A 23,706-nucleotide genomic window follows, 5' to 3' on the forward strand; every position below is an offset into this window, starting at 1 on the left:
TTTAGAATCAGGGTAATCCCCAAAAGATATATGTGATCTTGCCTAGAAATTAGAGTGTCATCAAAGATAAGCATAGGAGCAGAAGAATCCTACTTTTGAGATATAAGTCAGTACTGAGAAGGATTGAAATCAGCTAAGTTATCTTTGCCCCACTGGAGAATTATCTGGAGATCAGCATTTAAGCAATTAATAGTTGATATTTGAGAAGTTGAAGTTGTTTGTGCAGGGTAAAGTTTCTCAAATTGGAAGGTGGAATGCAATGTTCTGTCATCACAAAACTATGGATAGGATTTCTGGTCAAGGAAAAAAGATCATTAAAATAAAACAGGAAAAGAGTGGGAGAAATAACTGAACCTTGGGGACACACCTGCATTAGTGGAGAAATTAGAAGACAGAGAGCCAACTACCATTACCTGAAGTGAGCAGTCAGAGAGAAAACTGGATCCAATTACAAAAAATAGTTGGCAACCCATAAGATGTAAGCTTATTTAGAAGACCTTTGTGCCAAATACGATAAAAAGCCTTTGAAATGTCAAGAGCAACTGCTTGAGTTTCGCCAAACTTGTCCATTAAATTTGTCTATAGATGGGTAACATAAGCCAGAATATTGCCAAAGGATCAACGCTGATGGAATCCATACTATGATTATTGATCAGATGGAAGATTTCTAGATAGTTTAAGATTTGGCAGTTAATTAATTCCTCCATTACTATAGAAGTAAGCGCATGCATGATAATTGGATAGGAGGGATTTGTCACCCTTTTTAAGATTTGTCATCCTTTTTTTAAGAACTGGTTGCTGGGTATGAGAACATTTCCAGGTAGAAATGAAAATGACTTTGGAATAAGAAAGTGAAAAAAGCCAACAAAGAATAGGAGTATGCTCAGGAGCACAGGTTTTGAGAACCATTAGGGCGTGGAGCTTTCTTAGCATTACTATTGTTCAAAATCCCTTTCTCTGATGGAGCCTTTCTCTCGTGGCCATTCTCAACCTCATGTTGTTTGACATTACAAGAATGCAAAATGGGATAAGCTGCAAGATTTCCTTTCTTCTTTTGCTTGGTTCAATTACTGTTTCAAAACTTCTGATGTCAGCATTTGCACGGATCATGTCAGTGAAATTACTCTTGTAGGGATGAAATCCCTACAAGAATAAGTTCACTGACATGATCTGAATTTCTTTTCACATCATGAATAATGAATAAGAAAGAATAATTTCTTTTGATGGAAGGCTAAAGGAGGCATTGAATTGAATTGAGCATACTGCGAATGGTAGGATGTGGTTTACCAAGATCATCAATACATGAGTTAGAAGAAAATTAGGATGCTAACAGGTCAACTTAGATGAAGTGGCAATAGAACCATCTGATTTTGAGAGGTAGGAATAGAGATGGGCAAAAGTTGTGGCCGATAACTTTGGCAAGAGACCAGAATGCTTGACTACCATTTGGACAAGAAGTAAGTTTTCTACTCTTAGCCTGTTTAAAATCGACTTTGGATTGAATAATAACTGCTTTACAATTGTTGCAAGCTTTAGTGTTGGTAGAAAATGAACCTGGCGATTTGTATACAAGCAAATTGTGATATGCATCATTCTTATCTTGGACAGCCTTAGCATATTTATTGGAAATGTGCTAAGGCTCTTCGAGGAGGAGGAGGACAAGATAAAGGACGAGATTTTTGGTGGAATATGGAATAAAGGATTTCATTCCTACAAGAATAATTTCCCTGACGTGAACTGCACAAATGCTGACATCTGAAGTGTTGAAACAGTAATCGAACCAAGGAAAAGAAGAAAGAAAGGAAATCTTGCAGATCATCCCATTGCATCCCATTCCATTCCTAATGTCAAACAACACAAGGTTGAGAATGGCCATGAGAGGAAAGGCTCCACCAGAGAAGAGACCATCACGAAGGTGTGATCTGAGGTACCTAGAGGACCGCTCACATCGACTGTGTACTTAGAGGGGTTGTTTGCAAGAAAAACATCAAGCATGTTGGCTGCGTGGTTAGGATTGTCTAGTATTCTGGTACGTAAATGAACAATCTGTGTGAGATCATTAGTATTTGCAAAAGTCTCAGCATCTCAATCAGCTGGGTCCATATGACTAGAAAACAGCTGCCAGCTGGAGTTGTGAACATTAAAATCACCAAGGAAAACTACTTCACTGTTAGGAAAGTTGACTGGAGGAAGTCAAGTTTTAAAGAGAGTTAGTCAAAGAGTTCGAAGTGATTAGTGGAGTTGGAAGAATGTTAGAGGCAACAGATGAATCTGACAGAATGTGGTAGAGAGATTTTAAGCCAAACAATATCGAAATGAGGAGATTTAAATTATTGTCTCTGACAGTGAATACCAGAACAGACATATGTACAAGTACAACCTTTTAAGCAAAATGAATGTATCTTTTGTCGTTTGCTGCTACCCATATGCAGTATTCATATGGGTAGCAGTATCCACAAAGTAACGTACCAATTGTGTGGTTCTACACTTGTGGTATGGAAAATGAAAAAGATCTTGGGAGTAATTGCATAGTCAGATATGAAGTTCTGTGACAGTGCAGAGAGAATGCGAAGTCAGCTCATGGAGTTTTGTCAATGATATACAGGAATTTTTCTTGCAGGGACAAGGAAGTGATTATTTCATTGTATCAGGCAGTGATACTGAATCATTGCCTTACTATTGAATACTGCTTACAGGTCTGGAGGCCTTATTTTAGGAAGGAAGTAGAACTGCTGGAATGAGTACATATAAGGGCATCAAGATCGACGAGTGGAACAACGTGCTCTTACAAAGCAAGGCTTCAGTTCTGCAAATCGCAGCATCTAGAGACTAGGCATTTGTGAGCTGATCTGACTGATATATATATATATTTTTCATGCTTTGAATGGATTGAACAAGCATCAATGATTTAGAAAGAGGAAGAATGCCATCAATTCTGATGGCATTCTTCCTCTTGCTCAAACTATGCACATGAAGGGGCTCAAATTCAAATTGAGGAAGGATGGTTGCAGAATAGATGTACAGAAGTTTGCCTTTAGCCAGCATGTGGTTGTTTGATGTCTGTTGTTGTGGAACTTGATATCTTAAATAAATTCAAGGAAGAACAAGACAAACTATTGGAGGGAATGGAAGGTGAAATGGAAAGTATTGTTTCTTTTTGGCTGATTCTGTATAATCTTGCTTTCTTGCATCATTTGCCACTACTAATGCTAAGCTGAGCACAATTGCAAAATAAAGAGCCCACATTTACTTTTGGTTTAAAATAACAATTTGATTTTCTGTATACCTTTCTAAATGTAGTATTATTATGTTAATGGCTTCCAAGCATAAATTATATTCATATAAGTGTATTGGGTGTGTGTGTGTGTGTGTACACTGGCCAATTTGCATGCTGTGTGGGCTGACTAACTTGGAATAACTCATGATGGAGCCGCGTACTCCCTTTGCCTGAGATTACCTAACTAGAACCTAAACAGAAGAAGACTAGAAATTCCTTTAGTTTTTGATGGAAACTGAACCCAGACCCCTCCAAATGAGTGACAAGGGGTGAAAATTCTATAATGTCTCAAAGAAGACTCTTCCTAAAGACAAAGTTTTACTTGGTTTGGCTTTTGATTTTTTTTTTTAAATTGCTTTCCAAGAGTTAGGACATGCGTGGCCTGAGTAGGACCAGTGTCACATTATTTGTTCTACTTTTAATTCATAGTGATGCTAGCATGAGATCATAACTGCTATTGATGCTATAAGGCTTGGAATTGTTTTTATTTCTAGCCAAATTATTCATATAATTCTCCCAGACTATAACTGGTCCTTGAGGTTGTCACAGGCATTCTCTCAGATATGCCAGACAAGCTGTTCTTGCTATCTGGGAGTCTAAAACGCTGATGGAACTGATATTCAGGGGACACTCAAGTCAAGTGGACCCAATTTCGGCGAAGTCCGGACAGTCTGTGACAGCCAAATCCTCTGCTTGCACCTTCACGATGGTGGGACTGTTTGTAATCCTGGGTATAACCTCCATGCACAAGTACATTGTGGGTGACCACCCAGGTGTGAACCAATGTAAGCAGGGATCGAGGTGTGGTGGCCACACCACATGGATGAATGCCGCCCCTCTATGTTACCAGGCAGTACTAGGTGGTAGATCTCTCATCAACCAGTGCAATACCACCACTTTGCTTACTGGAGGCTTGAAGTGCTGGAACCCATGTTTAGTCTCTAGAGCTAAGTTCTGGTCAACCTTTCCTTATCTCTTCCATCATGCAGTATGATTGATGACTTTTGAGGTTATGATGAACATCGTGGCGAGATCCAACATTCCTTACATTTCGAGGGTACAGCTCTAAAACGGTGTTCGCCGGCCGGCCACTAGTTAGTACACCGGACGGAACCTATTGGTAACTCTCTAGGAGGCTTCCGGATCAGCTAGTGTATAATCTTGCTACCTCTACTCTGCCAGATAGTGACTGGAGGGAGTCCGAGTAGTGTGTATGCGGGGGAAAATTGTCGAGGCCACGTTATGTCAAGGATCTGGGTATATTCTTACCGTGTGTACGCCATATCCAAAAATTTCATTACTTCATATAGCATTTCCCACCCACTTTTTCTTACTATTGAATACACCATGAATTGTCAAAACTAATAGAGCAAGCTTATCTGCGAAAAGATCTAAACTTCCTAAGCACTTCCTAATTAATTTCACAAATATACATCGTCTCAATTCTAATCTCAACAATGTCCATTTCCACTTGCAGTCTGCCACACCCCATGTACTTTTTCTGACAGAATCTCAGTTATCGATTGATTCAACTACTGCTCATCTCAGATGCCCAAATTATTCGCTGTATGATTCCTTTCGCTCAAAGGTGGTACTTGTGCATATGTCCATTCTGATATTCTCTGTCAGAGACTTGGCAATTTGGAATCTCCTCTCTTTGATCTTCTCTGGCTGAAAATCTCTCTACCTCATTGTGTCAAATTCATCTGTTGTCTCTACTGTTCTCCTAACTCCACTAATCACTTGGAGCTCTTTGACTTCCTCTCTTTGCAACTTGACTTTCTCCAGTCCAACTTTCCTAACAGTGACGTAATTTTCCTTGGTGATTTTAATGTTCACAACTCCAGCTGGTTCCCGTTTTCTAGTCACACCGACCAAGCTGGTCGAGATGCTGAGGCTTTTGCAATTACTAATGACCTTGCACAGATTGTTCATTTACCTACAAGAATACCGGACAATCCTAATCATACAGCCAATATGCTTCATCTTTTTTTCACAAATAACCCTTCTAAGTACATGGTCGATGTGAGAGATCCTTTAGGCACTTCAGATCACAACTTGGTGATCGTCTCTTCGCCAATGGAACCTTTATCTCATGGCTATTCCCAACCTCGTGTTGTTTGGCATTACAAGAATGCAAAATGGGATGACCTGTGAGATTTCTTTTCTTCTTTTCCTTGGTCGCATTTTCAAAACTTCTGATGTCAATGTTTGCTCAGATCGTGTCAGTGAAATTATTCTTGCAGGAATGGAATCCTTTATCCAACACTCCACTTTAAAATCTCGTCCTTTAAATAAACTTTGGTTTTCCAATAAATGTGCTAAGGCTGTTCAAGAGAAGAATGTTACATATCGTAATTGGCTTGTTTCTAATTCTCCAGTTTCATTTTCTGCCTACACCAAAGCTCGCAACAATTGTAAGCAGTTATTGATCAGTTCCAATTGGAGTTTGAACAGGCTAAGAATAGAAAACTTGCTTCTTGCCCTAATGGCAGCCGAGCATTCTGGTCTCTTGCTAAAGCTATTGGCCACAACTTTTGCCCATCTCTGTTCCCACCTCTGTCCAAACCAGATGGTTCTGTTGTCACTTCAGCCAAGGACAAAGCTGACCTGCTAGTATCCCATTTTTGTTCCAACTAATGCATTAATGATCTTGTTAAAACACCTCCCACCATTCCAAACACGCTTCATTCAATGCTTGCTATGGTCTTCCGTCAAAAGGATGTCAGAAGGATTTTGACGAATCTTGATGCTAAGAAAGCTCCAGGTCCCGATGGTATTTCTCCACTTGTTCTCAAAACCTGTGCTGTGAACTTACTCCTATTTTTGCCGCCTTTTTTCACTTTCTTATTCCAAAGGTTGGAAATTTGCTCATATCCAGCCAGTTCCTAAAAATTGTGATAAATCCCTCCCATCCAATTATCGTCCCATTGCAATTACTTCTACTCTTTCTTAAGTAATGGAGAAATCAATTAACCGCCAAATGTTAAACTACCTAGAAACCTTCCATCTGAGCAATGATTGCCAGTATAGATTTCGTCAGTGTCGATCTACTGGTGATATTCTGGCTTATGTTTCCCATTTATGGACTAATTCAATGGAAAGGTTCGGTGAAACACAAATAGTTGCTCTTGACATCTCAAAGGCTTTCGATCGTGTTTGGCATAAAGGTCTTCTAAACAAGCTTCCATCTTATGGTTTGCCAACTGTTTCTAGTAATTGGTTATCCAGTTTTCTCTCTGATTGCTCAGTGAGGGTGATGGTAGATGGCTCTCTGTCTTCTAACTTCTCCACTAATGCCAGTGTCCCCCAAGGTTCAGTTCATTCTCCCACTCTTTTCTTCTTGTATATTAATGATTTCAAAATTCAAATTAATGATTTCCATTGACTGGAAATCCCATCCATAGTTTTGCCGATGATAGCACATTGCATTCCACTTTCCATTTTGAGAAACCTTTTCCTGCTCAATCAGCTTCAACTTCTTGAAAATCTGCTACCAATTCCTTAAATGCCAATCTTCAGGTAATTCTCCAGTGGGGCAAAGACAACTTAGTTGATTTCAACCCTTCTAAAACTCAGTCTTACCTTATATCTCTCAAAAAGGATTCTTCTGCTCCTATGCTTATCTTTAGTGACACTCCGATTTCTAGGCAAAATGATATATCTCTTTTGGGGATTACCCTGACTTCTAATCTCTCTTGGCACAAGCACATTACAAATATTGCTTCCTCTGCATCTAAAAAACTTGGTTTTCTCTTTCGCTCTCAGCGTTACTTTTCTTCCAAACAGCTGCTCACTCTGTATAAATCGCAAATCCATCCAGCCATTGAGTATTGTTCCCACATCTGGTGTGGTGCCCCCAAAACCTCTCTCATGCTTCTTGATTCCATTCATAAGAGGGCAGTTAGGTTATTTAATGATTCATCTTTAACAGAGTCTCTCCATTCGCTGTCTCATAGACGTACTCTTTCTTCTGCATGCCTCTTCTACAGATACTTCCATGGGCACTGTTCTTCTGAATTGGCTTCTAGAATTCCTGCTCTCTCTCTTTCAAAACAGTCCGAACTTGTGCCGCCGCCACCAGCCAACATCCATTTACTGTCCAACTTCAAACTCACAGAACCAACTTTTCATCTTCCTCGTTTATTCATTCAACTGCCGTTTTCTGGAACAACTTTCCTTCATACATATTTCCTGAAAATTACATTCTACAGAAGTTAAAGTCCAATTTCAACAAATATCTTCTTTCGTCTTCATAATCTCCAACCCAAGCACGGTACTAAGTACTATAGGTTCTAATGGAACAGGACCAGGGTATGTCCGCTAGGGGATAAGGTAGATGATGTTGTAGAGCGGATATCATCTTTTAAGGGCACAAAAGGTGATATAATTGTACACGTTAGCACTAATGATATGAAGAGTAGGAGACTGGCAGAATTACTTAAGAAGTACAGGTCACTGTTGAAAAAAAGCCGTGAATTAGGGTTGAATTTGAAAGTGTCTGCAATTCTGTGCAGACATGATAGGAGGGAGTATATGATGAGAGGCTTGTCGATCAATTCGTCCCTGGAAAGATTGTGCAAGGCTCAAGGGTAGAATTTTTTTCAGCCTGGACTGTACTTGTCAGGAGAGACTGCTTCTACAGGGATGAGATACATTTAAATAGAAAGGGTGCAAGAACATTTGCTGATGCTATCGAGGCAGTGTTAGGTGGGTCGGAAAACTGCTAGCTTGGGGGGGGATACAAAGACTAATAGATTAACAGTAGCCACTGGCAGAGGTGAAAGTGATTCTTGCACTGCTTCTATTCGAATGAGCAGAAGCCTGAAAAACAAGATGCAGGATATTTCAGAGAGTGCTGGGAGTCATTGTGGTATAAGTAAACACATGGGTTGTGTTAGGGTAGCTAAGAATAGAAACAGGTGCATGTATATTTGCGTGTACACCAATGTGACATAAGCACTGGGAGATCAAATTGAGAGTAGGAGCGTGCTATAGGCCTAATGACTCAGATGAGTATAATAAGAAACTGTATAGGGAAATAGAGTGGGCTAGTAAATCAGAGAGTCTTATAATGGGGAATTTTAATTTCCCAGATATTGAGTGGAATTTGTGGGCTGGTCACTCACACACTAGCAAGGCTTTTGTGGATTTATTGGATGATTGTTTTCTACATCAGCATGTTCTGAAGGCAACTAGAGGGAGTAATACTTTTGATTTGATTATCAGTAGTGATTCTTCATGCATTAAGAATCTGCCGATAAAGGACTAGGTGGCAGTGATCACAGTGTGCTGAAGTGGGATTTACTCAAAGAGGTAACTACCATTAGGGGTAAAGGGAAGGGTTATTGCTTTCGTAAAGGTGACTACTGTGGTCTGAGACAGTATTTAAATTATATACATTGGGTCCAACTGATGATGTTACCAACAGCAAATTCAAAATGGGAAGCATTCAAAGAACTTATCTTGGAAGCTACTAGGCTTTACATACCAACTAAGAAATATTGTTCAAGGTTTAGGCCTAAATGGATGTCAGATGAACTAATGAGACATATGGCAGAGAAGAAAAATGCATGGGATACATTCAAATTAACTATATAATATCGGTGTATAGATACACCATAGACAACTCTTAAGAAACTACGAAGTAGTTGTTGTAGGCATCATTTTCTCTGTTTTTCATATTGTGCTCTGCCTTCACGACGAGTTGCCATGATATTGCACTACCTTGAATAAGTAACGCTTCACTAATAGAGAAGACTATTGTTACTTATTCTCGGTGAGTACCACCACCCATAACAATAGTAAAAATAGTAACAATAGTCTTCTCTATTAGTGAAGCGTTACTTATTCGAGGTAGTGCAATATCATGGCAACTCGTCGTGATGGCAGAGCACAATATGAGAAACAGAGCAAATCATGCCTACAACAACTACTTCGTAGTTTCTTAAGGTGTATTCGTAAGGTGTAATATCGGTGTATCTATACACCGATATTATATAGATAATAAACTCCTAACTCTTAACGTATTATGCCTTGGGCATTTAGTTATTTTTAAATACAAATTAACACATGACACAGAAGCCTGATAGATACAAGTTGATTGTAACAAAGTTATAAAGGAGGTTAGGTAGGCGAAGGCAGATTACGAGAAATCTTTCACAAGGGATGCAAAGAAAAACAGCAAAGAGTTCTTTACTTATGTAAACTCTAGAAGGAAGGGGATTTTTTTTTTTTTTTTTTTTTGGTTTGGTAGTTGTTGGCGCATCGGCTTTTGTGGCCATAGTGCACCTCCCAAGGTTTTTGCAGTACTTTGATCCAAGCCCGAGGCGGGAATCGAACCCGCGACCTTTGGGTTGCCAGGCAGGCACTTTACCCACCTGGCTAGCCAGGTCGGCTGAAGGAAGGGGATGAATCAGATTGGTCCACTTTATATTGATGGGTCAATCGTTGATGATCCTGCTCAGGTAGGTAAGAAACTAATTGAGTATTTTGCATCGACATGAGGAGTTATTCAGCGAGGAGAATGCCAGAGGTGTATTAAACTCTGGCAGTAAGCTAGAGAATCTTGTAATCTCTGAGAGTAAAGTGGAGGGGAAATTGTTGAAGATAAACACAAGAAAGGCACCTGGGGTGGATGGGATCCATCCAGTTATATTAAAGGAGGCAGCAAAGGAAGTAAGCAAACCCTTAGCCATAATTATATGAGAGCTTCCTTGGACTGAGGGAAGGTACCCACAGACTGGAGATTTGCAAATTTGACCCCAATTCACAAAGGAGGATCAAAGGCTGACACAAGTAATTATAGACCTGTGAGTTTAACTTCTGTTCCAGGAAAATTAATGGAGGCACTGGTTAAAGAAGCACTGCAGGATCATCTACACAACACTTCAGTTATAGCTCGGACACAGCATGGTTTTGTTAAGGGGAAGTCTTGCCTGACCAATTTGATTGGATTCTATGATGCAGCCACAAAAGAACTAGATGCAGGGAATAACTTTGATATTATATACTTGGATCTTGGAAAATCTTTTGATACTGTTGCACATGGAAGACTGCTGCACAAATTGGAGCAGAGTGGCATTGGAGGCAAATTGCTGCTATGGATAAAGGGGTGGTTGAGGGGGAGAAGACAGAGAGTGGTAATCAATGGACACTGCTCATCGTGGACTAATGTTATTAGTGGAGTCCCTCAGAGTTCAGTACTGGGTCCATTATTGTTTTCTGTATTTATAAATGATATTGATGATGGTATATCAAGCTTAATGTCCAAGTTTGCAGACAATAGAAAGGTTGGCAAGGTTGTCATGGACACTATGCCCTGCTGCAACAGGATCTGGGAAGGTTGAGCAGATGGGCTGAGAGGTGGCAAATGAAGTTTAACATTGACAAATGTAAAGTACTACATATGGGAAACAGCAATCCCAGAGCAATGTATCAACTCTGTGGTACTATGCTGACAGTGGTAGAGAATGAAAAGGACATGGGGGTAATTGTGCAGGCAGATATGAAGTTCTCTGAGCAGTGCAGACGGGCTACAAGTGTAGCTCATGGTGTATTGTCAATGATATTCAGGAATTTTTCTAGCAGGGATAAGGAGGTGATTATTCCCTTGTATTAGGAAATGGCCAGGCCACACCTAGAGTACCGTATACAGGTCTGGAGGCCTCATTTCAAGAAGGATGTAGAGCTGGTGGAATGAGTACAGAGAAGGGCAACAAGATTAGTGAATGGAACAATGAGGTGCTCTTACGAAGAAAGGCTTAAGTTTTGCAAGTTACAGTGTCTGGAGACTAGGCACCAACGAGGTGATCTGATAGAGGTGTATAAAGCGTTGAATGGTTTTAGCATGCTCAATGCTGATGGGATTCTTCCTCTTGCTCAGAATAATCACCTGAGAAGGCATAAATTCAAATTGAGGAACGACAGATGTAGGATAGACGTACGGAAATTTGCCTTTAGCCAGCGTGTAGTTGGTTGGTGGAACAGACTTCCATCCCTTGTCGTGGAAGTTGATAATCTAAATAAATTTAAAGCTGAACTGGACAGGTATTTCGAATGAAGAGAGGGGTGAAGTGGAAGTGGGTTTTTTTTTTTTTTTTTGGGTGATGTTAAATAAGCTTGCTTTCTTGCATCATATGCCTCTACTAATGCTAATACCTCTTGTGTTTGGGGTTTACATAAAAAAAAAAAAAAAACTATAAAAAGGATTTAGTGGTCATAAACGATGTATTTTTGAAATATGTTATTGTATTTGAATAATAAACATGAAAAAATATTAACTTGGAAGACCTAGTTAGTAATATGCATAACATTCATATTTTGCATGCTTCATGGAGCAACCAAGCAGAATACAAAAAAAAAAAAAAAACTTTTTAAAGAAATTAAAAAGAAAATTTGCCCTTGTCAGGGATAGTGCCATTGTGTTTATAACAAATGGTACACCACCACTGCAGGGTATGGTTAAATTAAAGGATAACTATGTGTGTGTGTGTGCACATTTACAGATGTCTACGAACTTTGCATATCACCAAAAGTTCAATTAAAATGTTTTCTTAATCAGCCCTAAGAATTACAGATAAAATCAGAATTTTTCAAATGTCCAGCCAGAATGATTAGAATAAGGAAAGCTTTTAAAGTTGAGTCTCACTTTACTAACAATAATGTATAGTGTTACTTCATTTGTAAAAGAATAGGAGAAGTTTACCTCAGTGTGACACGTAGAAGAACACTTCCGTATGATACTCTCCAGAAATTAAAATGAAACAATTAAAAATGGAAAAAATTACATATTACATTTTATCTAATCTTACAATTAGATTTTTAATTGTTTTTGTTTTAATTTCTGGAGAGTATCATACGGAAGTGCTCTACGTATCATATTGAGGTAAACTTCTCTTATTCTTTTACAAATAATTGATATCAATGTAGAATGTATTGAGCATTATAGCTCTGGTTCATATTATCAAATTGTTACTTTATATATATATCAAAAAATATAAATAAATATTAGTTTATTGGCCATCTGGCTCAAAGGTATAAATAAGCATACCAAGCAAGATTACACTATTAGATTCACACAGTGATAATAAGAGATACTTAGCTTACTCAACAGAATTACCAAGAGGTAGACAGGAGGGGGGACTATATTGCTAAGTAAGAAGCTATATCTACATTTTTTTTTTCACTATTTGATTTTAAAATAAAAAAAGAAAGTAAAAAGAGATAACAAAAAAAAATAATAATTGCAATTGCTTACCCATGTGGGCAAGTGAAATATGTCCTGCAACTGGAGCAGTAAGATTAATTCTGGATGTTTTTTAGCTACCTCTGCCACCCCTTCTATAAATCTATGTGGTTTCTTTAGAAATTCCTCCTCCCCACTTTTGCTGCTAAAACCATAACAAGAACCTTGATAAAACACAATTCCTAAATTTCTTTTGGCTGGAAGGAGGACACCTTCACCCTCGATTAGGGCCCAAGGACAAAATCCCTAAGAAAAGATGAATTTAAGTCTCAAAAATACTTGGTTATTTATTAATTGAAAATATAGTTATTTCTAGCTAAGCTATTTATAACAGTCTAAATGATGGTTACAACTTTTTTGCATATAAGGATCACTAAAATTCCATAGGGCATCATCAAAACACCTTCACTTCAGTAGAAATGAAACAAGTTATATTTTTTTATATATTAAATCTATTTTGATAACTTCAGTATCAATATCGATTCATACAGAATAAAAAAAATTAGATGGAGATAAATAGATGGAGATAAATACATGGATGATAATCCATGATAACTAATATGATAACTAATATGATAACTTAATGACATACAGCAAAAACAATAGAATATACTATAAATATAGTCAATATTTCTGAAAATTATAGAGCACAGTAGCCTCAAATTTAGAATATTCATGTTAAAAATTTATTCAAATAGCAGGATACAATCGGAACTTCCTTTCATGGAAGTTATGTTCTTGAAGATGTCTGGAAACAGCAAATCCACAAACACAATTATTGTCATCTGTATTTGAGGGAGTGCATTTAGTGTGCTATAATTTTTGGAATATTGTTGTTATTTCTCAACATTCCAAAAATTCGTAAATAATGGCTAAAAAAGGAAAAGTCTGGAATTCATAGCTAAAAGTGAAAAATTACTCTTTGGCTGAGCTGTAAATCAGAACAAAACTCAGAATTTAATCAAAAATTTATTCTAAGTAAAAATTAATCTCAAAACAAGCAAAATAAATAAAATAATTATAACAAAAAATGTGTACAAACCCATAAACAAATATGAATCATTGATGCTAATAGCCCATAATTCATACTATAATTTTTAGTGTTTTCCACCAACCATGGAATAAAACGAAAGACGAAAAACCCAAATTTTTAAAATATTTAATATTTACAATAAATGATTTACAAACAAAATATTATTGATAGTAATTTTAAAATAAAATAAAACAACTGTGATATACAGGATAATAATAAAATGCCGAATTTAAAATGCAATAAAATATACTGGGTTAAAAGCGCTAAAATACTAACTGAAGCTTTCAAAGGCTTCTGCCTTCTTTCTCAACAGTGTAATTTCTGTTCTGCGGTGCATCATTAAATACCAGCAGGTTCACGGTGCATCTCACGTGAACGTGTACTGTTCCCGTCAGAACCGGAAGTGGCTCGGGAGCGTTTCAGGCAAAAACGTTCATCCCCTCCAAGGATTACCGCCTCAAAGAGGGGATGAATGCGTGTGCCCCTATCTCTATTTATATTTTTCTCAGTAGAACTAATTCGCAAGCTCTCGAGCCACTTGCGGTCCCAAAATCTATGCGCCCGATCAGTGATGACCGCTTCATCTGGGGAGATGAAGCGGTCATCTCCCCAGATGAAGGGGGATATTGGGGATATTGGCCCCTGCACATAGATTTAGAAAATCTATGTGCAGGGGACAATATTCACACTACAACTCAGCGCAGACTAATTATCACAGGAACAGTGTAGTAAGAGCATTAGTGGATAGGGCAAAATCCCATTGTAGTACCTCAGAGGATAGAAACTTGGAGTATGAACGTGTTACGGCGGATCTTTTGAAGTGTGGCTACCCCCGGAGGATCATAGAGAAATACATTAGTGGAGGGCAGAGTAGAAGTGAGTCCTTCACGCCAATAGCCACCGCATACATTCCCTACTATCCGGGTTTATCCGAGCGTTTAGCTCGCGTATTAAGGAATTACCAGACACGTTGTGTGCAGCTCCCAGGCAGGAAGCTGCACACAATCGTGTCACAGGTGAAGGACCCTGTCTTAAATGAAAATATAAGTGGGGTCGTATACAGTATTAAATGCCCGGAATGTGGGGAGTGTTATGTGGGAGAAACAAAACGGCGTCTCAAAGATTGTCTGGGGGAGCATACAAATGCGATAAGAAATGCAGACTATGGCAAATCCGCCGTAGCTGAACATTTCTGGGAGAAGCAACATCAAATCTCCCCAGATGAAGCGGTCATCACTGATCGGGCGCATAGATTTTGGGACCGCAAGTGGCTCGAGAGCTTGCGAATTAGTTCTACTGAGAAAAATATAAATAGAGATAGGGGCACACGCATTCATCCCCTCTTTGAGGCGGTAATCCTTGGAGGGGATGAACGTTTTTGCCTGAAACGCTCCCGAGCCACTTCCGGTTCTGACGGGAACAGTACACGTTCACGTGAGATGCACCGTGAACCTGCTGGTATTTAATGATGCACCGCAGAACAGAAATTACACTGTTGAGAAAGAAGGCAGAAGCCTTTGAAAGCTTCAGTTAGTATTTTAGCGCTTTTAACCCAGTATATTTTATTGCATTTTAAATTCGGCATTTTATTATTATCCTGTATATCACAGTTGTTTTATTTTATTTTAAAATTACTATCAGTAATATTTTGTTTGTAAATCATTTATTGTAAATATTAAATATTTTAAAAATTTGGGTTTTTCGTCTTTCGTTTTATTCCATGGTTGGTGGAAAACACCAAAAAAACACTAAAAATTATAGTATGAGTATACCCAACCCCAGAGGCCTATTTGAAGAGCCCATAATTCAATTGGTTTGCCGACAGAATTGAGCACTTCATTTCATGTGCCTTTATTTTTTGCCAATTGTATACTGACTGCATAAAATACTACCTATATGCGACACAGCACGTTGGATGCAATGCCATAAGGTTCATATGTGATACTGCATGTTGAGTGCTATGCTCCTATGATACTGCACATTGAGTGCTATGCTCATTTGTGATATAGCATATTGGGTACTATGTCATAACACTCATAAGCATTACAGCACAGTACTTAAAGTACCAGTGAACACTTATATGTGTCAATGCAGCAAAATATGTTAAGTGCCTGTAGGAAAAGTGTGTGTGGGGGGTGATATATTTTTTTATACTTTAGCATTGCTTATATTCCTTGGTTTTAAGAATAAAAGTTAAACAGGAAAAGAAATCATCATTTACACTTGGTATTCCTCTGGAATGTTGTTATGAGACTATTCCAATCCTTAGAAACCAGATTCATAGCTATCAATCTGGTTTCTACGGATTGGAATAGTCTCATAGCAATATGCAGAATTTGATTATAGAAGTGAATCAAAAGAATTCTAACAATTGATGATATTCAGTTCTATGATTTTACTTTATTATCAGCATTAATAACATTAACAGAATTCTTTCAGGCCTGCAGTGTGAAATCTAATGTCAGGCAGTAAATAAGATTATATGTAAACTGATTGATTGAAAAAGTTTTTGAAAAATTTTGTTATTTTATTGACTTAATTTTCATGTTAACCCTATAATGCTGAGTGTGACGTTTTCATAATGTTTGGTTATAACATATCTGATACAGAAAATAGTAATTTTATGGAGCCTCCATCGATATCAACGAAATCGTCACCTTTACTAGTACAAATGCAGACCGGTAAATGTAGTCAGACATTTTAGTGGCAAGTAGCTGACTAATAGCATGTGTTTTACAGATTGTGCATTTGAGGTTAAGTGGTAATTTGGTGCTTAGTATTTTTTATGATAACTATTAATCTTGTGAAATTGTAGTGTTGATATTTCTTGTATATATCCACAAAATAGATTTCCATAGTGAGGACGTAATATTCTTTGAAAAACATTATATTTTTTTGTGTATTTCCACATATTCTATACATAACGAAGTCATCACATTCGTCTTTTGAACGTACTAAGACAAATCCACACATCATGGATTGTGCTATGTTTTACAGAAAACGGCAGACTTATGGGTTAGATGAAAGCAGTACAGACTCAGCCAAGGGACCAGATGCTAATTTGGATGAAATTGGTAATTATAATACATATTTATTCTGATAATTTTGACATGTTACAGTGTAAAATTTTTATTATATTGATAGTCAAGCTATTTTCATAACAATATTTATTTTTCCAGTATTACAGGAAGTGAGTATACTTGATGATTCTGATTTAGATGAATTAGAAGATCTCGTGGTTAGTAATGACAGTGCGAATGGAGAGGAGCTACAAACTTCAGTTCTTGAAGGTGAAGAAACTAGTGAAGCAGCAGTTCCAACACCTACAAGTTCAAAATCATCTACATCAAGAAATCGAAGGGAAATTCCTCTCTGGTGACACATTTTAGCAGAGGGCATAGCTAGACCTACACATGAGTGGTTAGGACAAATAGAACCTTCTGGGGTATGAAACGCTGTTGAATATTTTAGACATTTTTTCTCGGAAGATATTATTGCTCATATTGTGGACTAATCAAATCTATATGCAATTCAGCAAAATCCAAATAAGAGTCTTGTACTGAGTAGTCAGGAGCTTGAGCAATTTTTAGGTACACTGCTTATGATGTCTATGATGAAGCTCTCAAATTCATGTTTGTATTGGAAAGGCAAACTAAACTGTCTTATTGTCTCAGAAGTGATGAGTAGAGATAGATGGGAAGATATAAAGTCCAAGATTCACTTCAATGACAATACACAAATATCCTTACCTAATGAGAAAACTGATAAATTATTCAAGGTCCAGCCTTCGATAGATCATTTACAAAAAAAGTTTTGGAAATTCCAATGTCCCAAATGCTATGTATGGATGAACAAATAGTTCCATTCAAAGGCAGATCCGGCATAAAACAGTATGTTCTCAGCAAAGATCATAAGTGAGGATACAAATTGTTTGTTCTTTGTGATGAAAAAGGCATCATATATGACTTTTTCATATATTCAGAAAAAATTGAACTGGTATCAGGTGAACCCGACTTGGGAGCTAGTTCAAATGTGGTACTGAAATTGGCCCAATCAATTCCTGTGGGACTGAATCATTTATTATATTATGGCAACTGGTTTACTTCATTTCTGTTGATGGTTAATTTAGCAAAGAAAAAAATATATAGCTTAGGTACCGTAAGAATAAATCGTTTGCCTGGCATCCCACTAATCAACGACAAAAATTTGATGAAAAGAGGAAAAGGATCCCATCAAGAAGTGACTGCTCTAGTTAAAGATACTGAAGTATGGGTAGATAATAGAGTTGTAAATCTAATGTCAACTTTTGCATTGGCAGAACCAATGAATAACTGTAAAAAATATGACAAAAAGACAAAACAAAGCATCGCAATCTCTTGCCAGCTAAGGTGAAAACCTATAATCAGTTTATGGGTGGTGTTGATTTGATAGATTCACTGATTGCACAATACAGAAACCACAACAAAAACTATTTTTTCACTTTATAGACGTGACTGTTGTGAACTCTTGGTTACTTACCGTAGAGATTGTGAGAATCTACAGGTACCAAAAAAGAACATTGTTAATCTGCAGGAATTCAAAACGAGCATTGCTGAAGCCCATACAATATTCTTGAAAGAAAAAGTAATAAGCCAACAAAAAGAGGTCGACCTTCTGCTAGCTCTACTGATGTGGAATTTTTTTAAAAAAAAAAGAAGAGGTCCCGCCACCAAAAGTATCCCTGGAGCAGATATCCACTTGGATGGTCTTCACCACTATCCTGAGGTTACAGACAAAATCAGATGTAAAAATGTTAATTGCAAGAGTGCCTCAGTATTTTTCTGCAGCAAGTGCAAAGTCCATCTTTGTTGAATTTCATACAATATAATTATAAATAATAATTATATTTTGTATTACATTATAATTATTTGTAAATAAATTAATTTTTCAGTCTGTTGTTTTTTTTTTATTAAAAAAATCAATGAAATAAGATGAAAAATAATATAGAAATGAAGGTGCATTTAATTTTTCTATATGCATGTATTATGAATCCAAGGACAAATGTGACAATTTAGTAACATATGAAAAAAATTGTAAATTTGACATTTTTTAAATGTATTTTAGTTTTTATATGTTAATAACCACGGAAATAAAGAATAAAAATGGAAAAAAAAAATTTCTCTTAAAATAAAAATTCAGGCATTATAGGGTTAAGCTGTATTCTATAAGTAGCTTTATAGTCCTAGTCACACTTGTTAGTTTATTTTTAATTTAACTAGAGATTTTGTAGGTTACTACTTAATATACGTAGAACCTTTGTAATGTTTGAATCTTGCAGCCATTGCTATAGTATTATAGAGTGAGTGGTAAGGGAATTCTAAATTTTTAATTGTGGTAAATAAACAGCTCTAAAGTTTGAATCACATAGATGGCATTAGATGGATAATTTTGATACACAGGGTGTATGAGAATTATCCTTACAACTTTGATCGTAAATAAATTTTTTATCAGCAGTCGCAGAACAATACTGAATGTTGCATCTTATAGAAAATCTTTCAAAGTTTCACTGAATACTAGTATTGTCATGACAGAGCACATTAGAGACAGCCCCAAAGTTAATGTGTGGTGTAGCCTGTTTCATGAACGTGTGATTGGATCCTTTTTCTTTGTCAAATCAATGGTCAACTCTAAAATCTACCAATACTGGAAAACTTTGGCTATCCACAGCTAGAAAAACTGCAACCTGGTTTATTGTTCCAGCAAGATGGTGCCCTGTCACACTGGGGCTTGATTTTGCATGAGTTTCTCAATGAGAAATTCTCAAACTGATGCATTGAGTGTGGTGGTCCCATACCTTGCCTGCCTAGATCACCAGATATCACACCCTGTGATTTTTTCTATGGGGTTATGTTAAAGATCATGTGTACAAAACTACGCTGGCTGACATTATTATTATTAGCCATATGGTGCAAGGAAGGCTGAGGCTTATGCTACACCAGCCAAAAAAAAAAAATTCCCACATTACCCTGAGAGAGGCCCAGGTGCCAAATGATTTGTTGATTAGTTGGTCAAATCTTTATCATAGTGACTTGATTGGTCTTGTGATAGTGTGGCTGTTTGTTTGGATCCCTGAACAACAAATTGTTTGAAGAGGCTCTTCCTCCAAGTGGTCTGGTTGGGCAGCTGAGGTGATTGTTCCCTCAGCTGGCAGATAGAGCCTATTTAGGACTGGTTCTTGTTGTAATTTCGTGTAATCAAAATTTTGTGGGTTATCATTATGCCAAGGACTAGAAACAAGATCGTGGTCCCTCCAGTGGAAGAGTCAGAATCAGAAGAATCTTCGGAGGAGAACTCGGAGTCTTCAGGCAAAGAAGAATCAGGAGAGGTCTTGAGTAGACCACCTGTAAAGAAAAGAATTCCAGTTGGGAAGAGTCCAAGAGAGAAGACACTTTTAGTTTCGGAGAAGAAATCTTCGAAAAAGACACAGTGTATCTTGGAACCTACCGCCTTGAAGGAATTGGATTTCTACAGAGTTAAATTACGGCTTTTTGTATCGGCTTTAAATAAGCCAAGTGCACACGATCTGGATATAGTAATGGGGATAAGATGGTGCAGTCTTTGACTGTTCGGAATGTGCTCCTGGAGACTAAGTTGAGCACTTTGATGGAACAGAAAGAAAAAGAAGTGGTTGATCAAAGATCACATGCAGAGGCTGTCAGTTCCAGTGAGGTAAAGTCCAAGAATAAAATGATTATAGTGAAGGCAAAGGCGGACAAATATAGTACTAGTGACCAAGTTAAGAGTGAGTTGATGGGATGAGTTGCCCCTGTCTTAACTGGCGTCAAGATAGTATCGGTTCGACCTATAAGAAATAAAAGGGTTATGATCGAAGCTGCTTCTGAAGTTGATGTCAAGAAAATTGAAGAGTGTACGGAGGTACAAAAGCTTGGGATGGAGGTTGAAAGGCCCCTTCGTCGATTGCCAAGATTAGTTATTTTTGATGTTGATTCAGATGTAGATCGAGAGTTCTTAAAAAATGAATTGTGGGAAAGGAATTTGTTTGACGGATTCGTCAATAAAGACCAAATTCTTTCGGAGATAAAGATACTGGCAAAAAATAAGGCAAGGAATTCTCCAGGGTATAATGTAGTGGTGGAGGTTTCCCCACGTGTAAGGAGATACTTGTTAAAATATTCAAGAGTGTTTTTGAATTGGAGCTCACACCGTGTTCGGGAGTTGTGGACCCCGACGCAATGTAATAAATGTATGGCGTATGGCCATGTGGCCCGGTACTGTGATGCGGGCGAGTTCTGTAGTCACTGTGCCGGGAGTGGTCATACTTTCAAGTCTTGTACACAAAGAGCGGATGCTTTGTGTACAAGACTTGAAAGTATGGTACACAAAGAGCGGATGCTTCAAAATGTGTAAATTGCTGGAGGAGAAAGGTGCCTTCTGCGCATGGTGCTAATGATCGAACTTGTCCAGAATACTTGAAGGCTGTTGACACCTTAAAGAGAAGAACTGAACAAGATTAGTAGCTATCATGTGGAGGTATCCCCCTTTCAGTAATTGTGGGTAGACTTCTCCTGGTGGTGACTGGGGGTCGTCGGTCATAGTAACGTCAGTGTTGGGGTTGCAGGGACTGGACCGGTGTGAGTTTGTCCAGTATTGTATGATCAATTTTGTTATTATGTATTTTTGAAAGATCAATTGTTATTATTATTTAGTCTGGCAGGTACCAGACTATGTTTCACTAGATAGGGCAACCTACCTCCTCGTGGTGGGGGCGGAGATGCCGTCTTCAATGCGAGGCTAAAGGTTGTGCTGTCTTTTGATTTATGTCATAAGTCAAGTTAGACTTTTGTAATTGTTGGTTGTTTTGTTAAAGATTGATTAATCAAGGTTATTAACAAATAAAACAGTTATGAAAATATTGGCATATGGGCTCAGCCCAGGTGGCCAGTTGGGAATAGCTTGACATATGATGATTACCCTGAGAGAGAGAGAGAGAGAGAGAGAGAGAGAGAGAGTCAGAAATAGAAGGGAATCACCAAGAAAGAGAAGAATGATGATATCAAGCTCAGAACCCTGGGTTTGCCAAGCCCATACTCACCAGATGTGAGTCCCTTAGTTAATATTAATGACATAAGAAAGTGAAGCATATGTAGCATTGGATATGTACCACTCTCTGTCTTGAAGAAGACAGGAACAAAAACAATTATTAAATGTAATCTGTGTAACTTAATTCATTTAATTTTGCATTTATCAAACCATTTATTAATTAATTAAACCATTAATTAAGCATTTATCAAACCATATATATTTACATGTCTGTCAGTTAAATATATTTAGTTGGGAGTTTATTCTGGAAGCCAATGATACTCTTGTAAAAGGTTTCTAACATCTAGTCTCCAATCATTCTTCTTAATTTAAATCTACTCCCATGTATAGTATTTGCTCAAGAAAAAAAAATTATACCTTCATGTTAGAGTTGACCATTGTGTTTAGTTTCTATGAAATTCATATACCTCAATCAAGTACACGCACTGGGTGAAAAGACCCGAGTTCGAGTCCCCTCAATGTTGTGGGAAATGGAAGAAGTTTGAGCACTGCATATTTAGACACTTGTGGATATTCTTGAAGAAGACTAAACCAGAATTCAACTAGAGGTAACTCACTGAATTTCTGTTTCAAGCTAGTATTAGATGTAATATCTATCAAACACTCGTAATTTTTCAAAGACATGTCATCCAGTTTCTCTGAAATACAAAATAGATTTTGGATCTAGGTATCATCATCAGTAGAAGACAGAAAGTATTTCTGAAATGCCTGTTACAAACCATTTAAACGTTGGATGACACTACTATAAACAGTTTCTTCCAGGCTAGATTCTGTTTCTATCAAAAAGTCATTCAGAATTGGAAAGCATTCATACTGCCTTTTTTCTATACACCTTTGAAATACACCTCTCCCAAAATTCAAGTTTACATTGAAAAGGTGCAACTGTGTCCCTTGTTGTGAATATATACACGCTCTTTCCTTGACATTAGCATTACTAGAGGCATATGATGCAAGAAAGCAAGCTTATGCAGCATCAGCCAAAAAAAATAACCGCTCCCATTTCACTCCTCCATTCATTCCAAATACCTGTCCAGCTCAGCCTTAAATTTATTTAGGCTATCAACTTCCACAACAAAGGATGGAAGTCTGTTCCACCAACCAACTACTCACTGGTTAAAGGCAAACTTACACACGTCTATCCTACATCTGTCTTTCCTCAATTTGAATTTATGCCCTCTCAGGCAATTATTCTGAGCAGGAGGAAGAATCCCATAAGCATTGAGCATGCTCAAACCATTCAAGGCTTTATACACCTCAATCAGATCATCTTGCAGGTGCCTAGACTCCAGACAATGTAATTTGCAAAACTTAAACCTTTCTTTGTAAGAGCAACCCTTTGTTCCATTCACTAACCTCGTTGCCCTCCTTTGTACTTGTTCCAACAGCTCTACATCTTTTTAAAATGAGGCCTCCAGACCTGTATACAGTATTCAAGGTGTGGCCTGACCATTGCTTTATACAAGGGGATAATCACCTCCTTATCCCAGCTAGAAAAATTCCTGTATATCATTGACAAGACACCATGAGCTATTCTTGCAGACCATCTGCACTGCTCAGAAAACTTCATATCTGCCTGCACCATTACCTCCGGGTCCTTTTCATTCTCTATCACTGTCAGTGTAGTACCACAGATTTGATACATTACTCTGGGGTTACTGCTTCCCATATGTAGTACTTTACATTTGTCAATGTTAAACTTCATTTGCCACCTCTCAGCCCATCTGCTCAACTTTTCTAGATCCTGTTGCAGCAGCGTACTGTCATTAGTATCCTTAACAACCCTGCCAACCTTGATATCATCTGCAAACTTGGATGTTAAGCTTGATATACCATCATCAATATTATTTATAAATACGAAAACAACAATGGACCCAACACTGAACCCTGAGGGACTCCACTAATAACATTAGTCCACGAAGAGCAGTGTCCACTGATTACCACTCTCTGTCTTCTCCCACTCAACCATCCCTTTATCCATAGCAGCAATTCGCCTCCAGTGCCACACTGCTCCAATTTGTACAGCAGCCTTCCATGTGCAACAGTATCAAA

At 37.8% G+C, this 23,706-nt stretch overlaps 1 protein-coding gene across 7 annotated transcripts in view; it reads right to left on the reverse strand.

Annotated features, from left to right (window-relative positions):
* LOC150085649 (cilia- and flagella-associated protein 206) overlaps positions 1–23,706 on the reverse strand; it is a 465,016-nt gene that overhangs the window by 109,992 nt on the left and 331,318 nt on the right. For all 7 annotated transcript variants that reach the window (XM_090373411.1, XM_090373412.1, XM_090373415.1 and 4 more), the window contains one exon: positions 12,537–12,770. In XM_090373411.1, the coding sequence (XP_090229537.1) occupies positions 12,537–12,770 (234 nt within the window). The remainder of the gene's footprint in view (positions 1–12,536; positions 12,771–23,706) is intronic.

Source organism: Mastigoproctus giganteus, chromosome 5 (genome assembly GCF_048544385.1).
Source record: "Mastigoproctus giganteus isolate SK-2022 chromosome 5, ASM4854438v1, whole genome shotgun sequence".
Taxonomy (NCBI): domain Eukaryota; kingdom Metazoa; phylum Arthropoda; class Arachnida; order Uropygi; family Thelyphonidae; genus Mastigoproctus; species Mastigoproctus giganteus.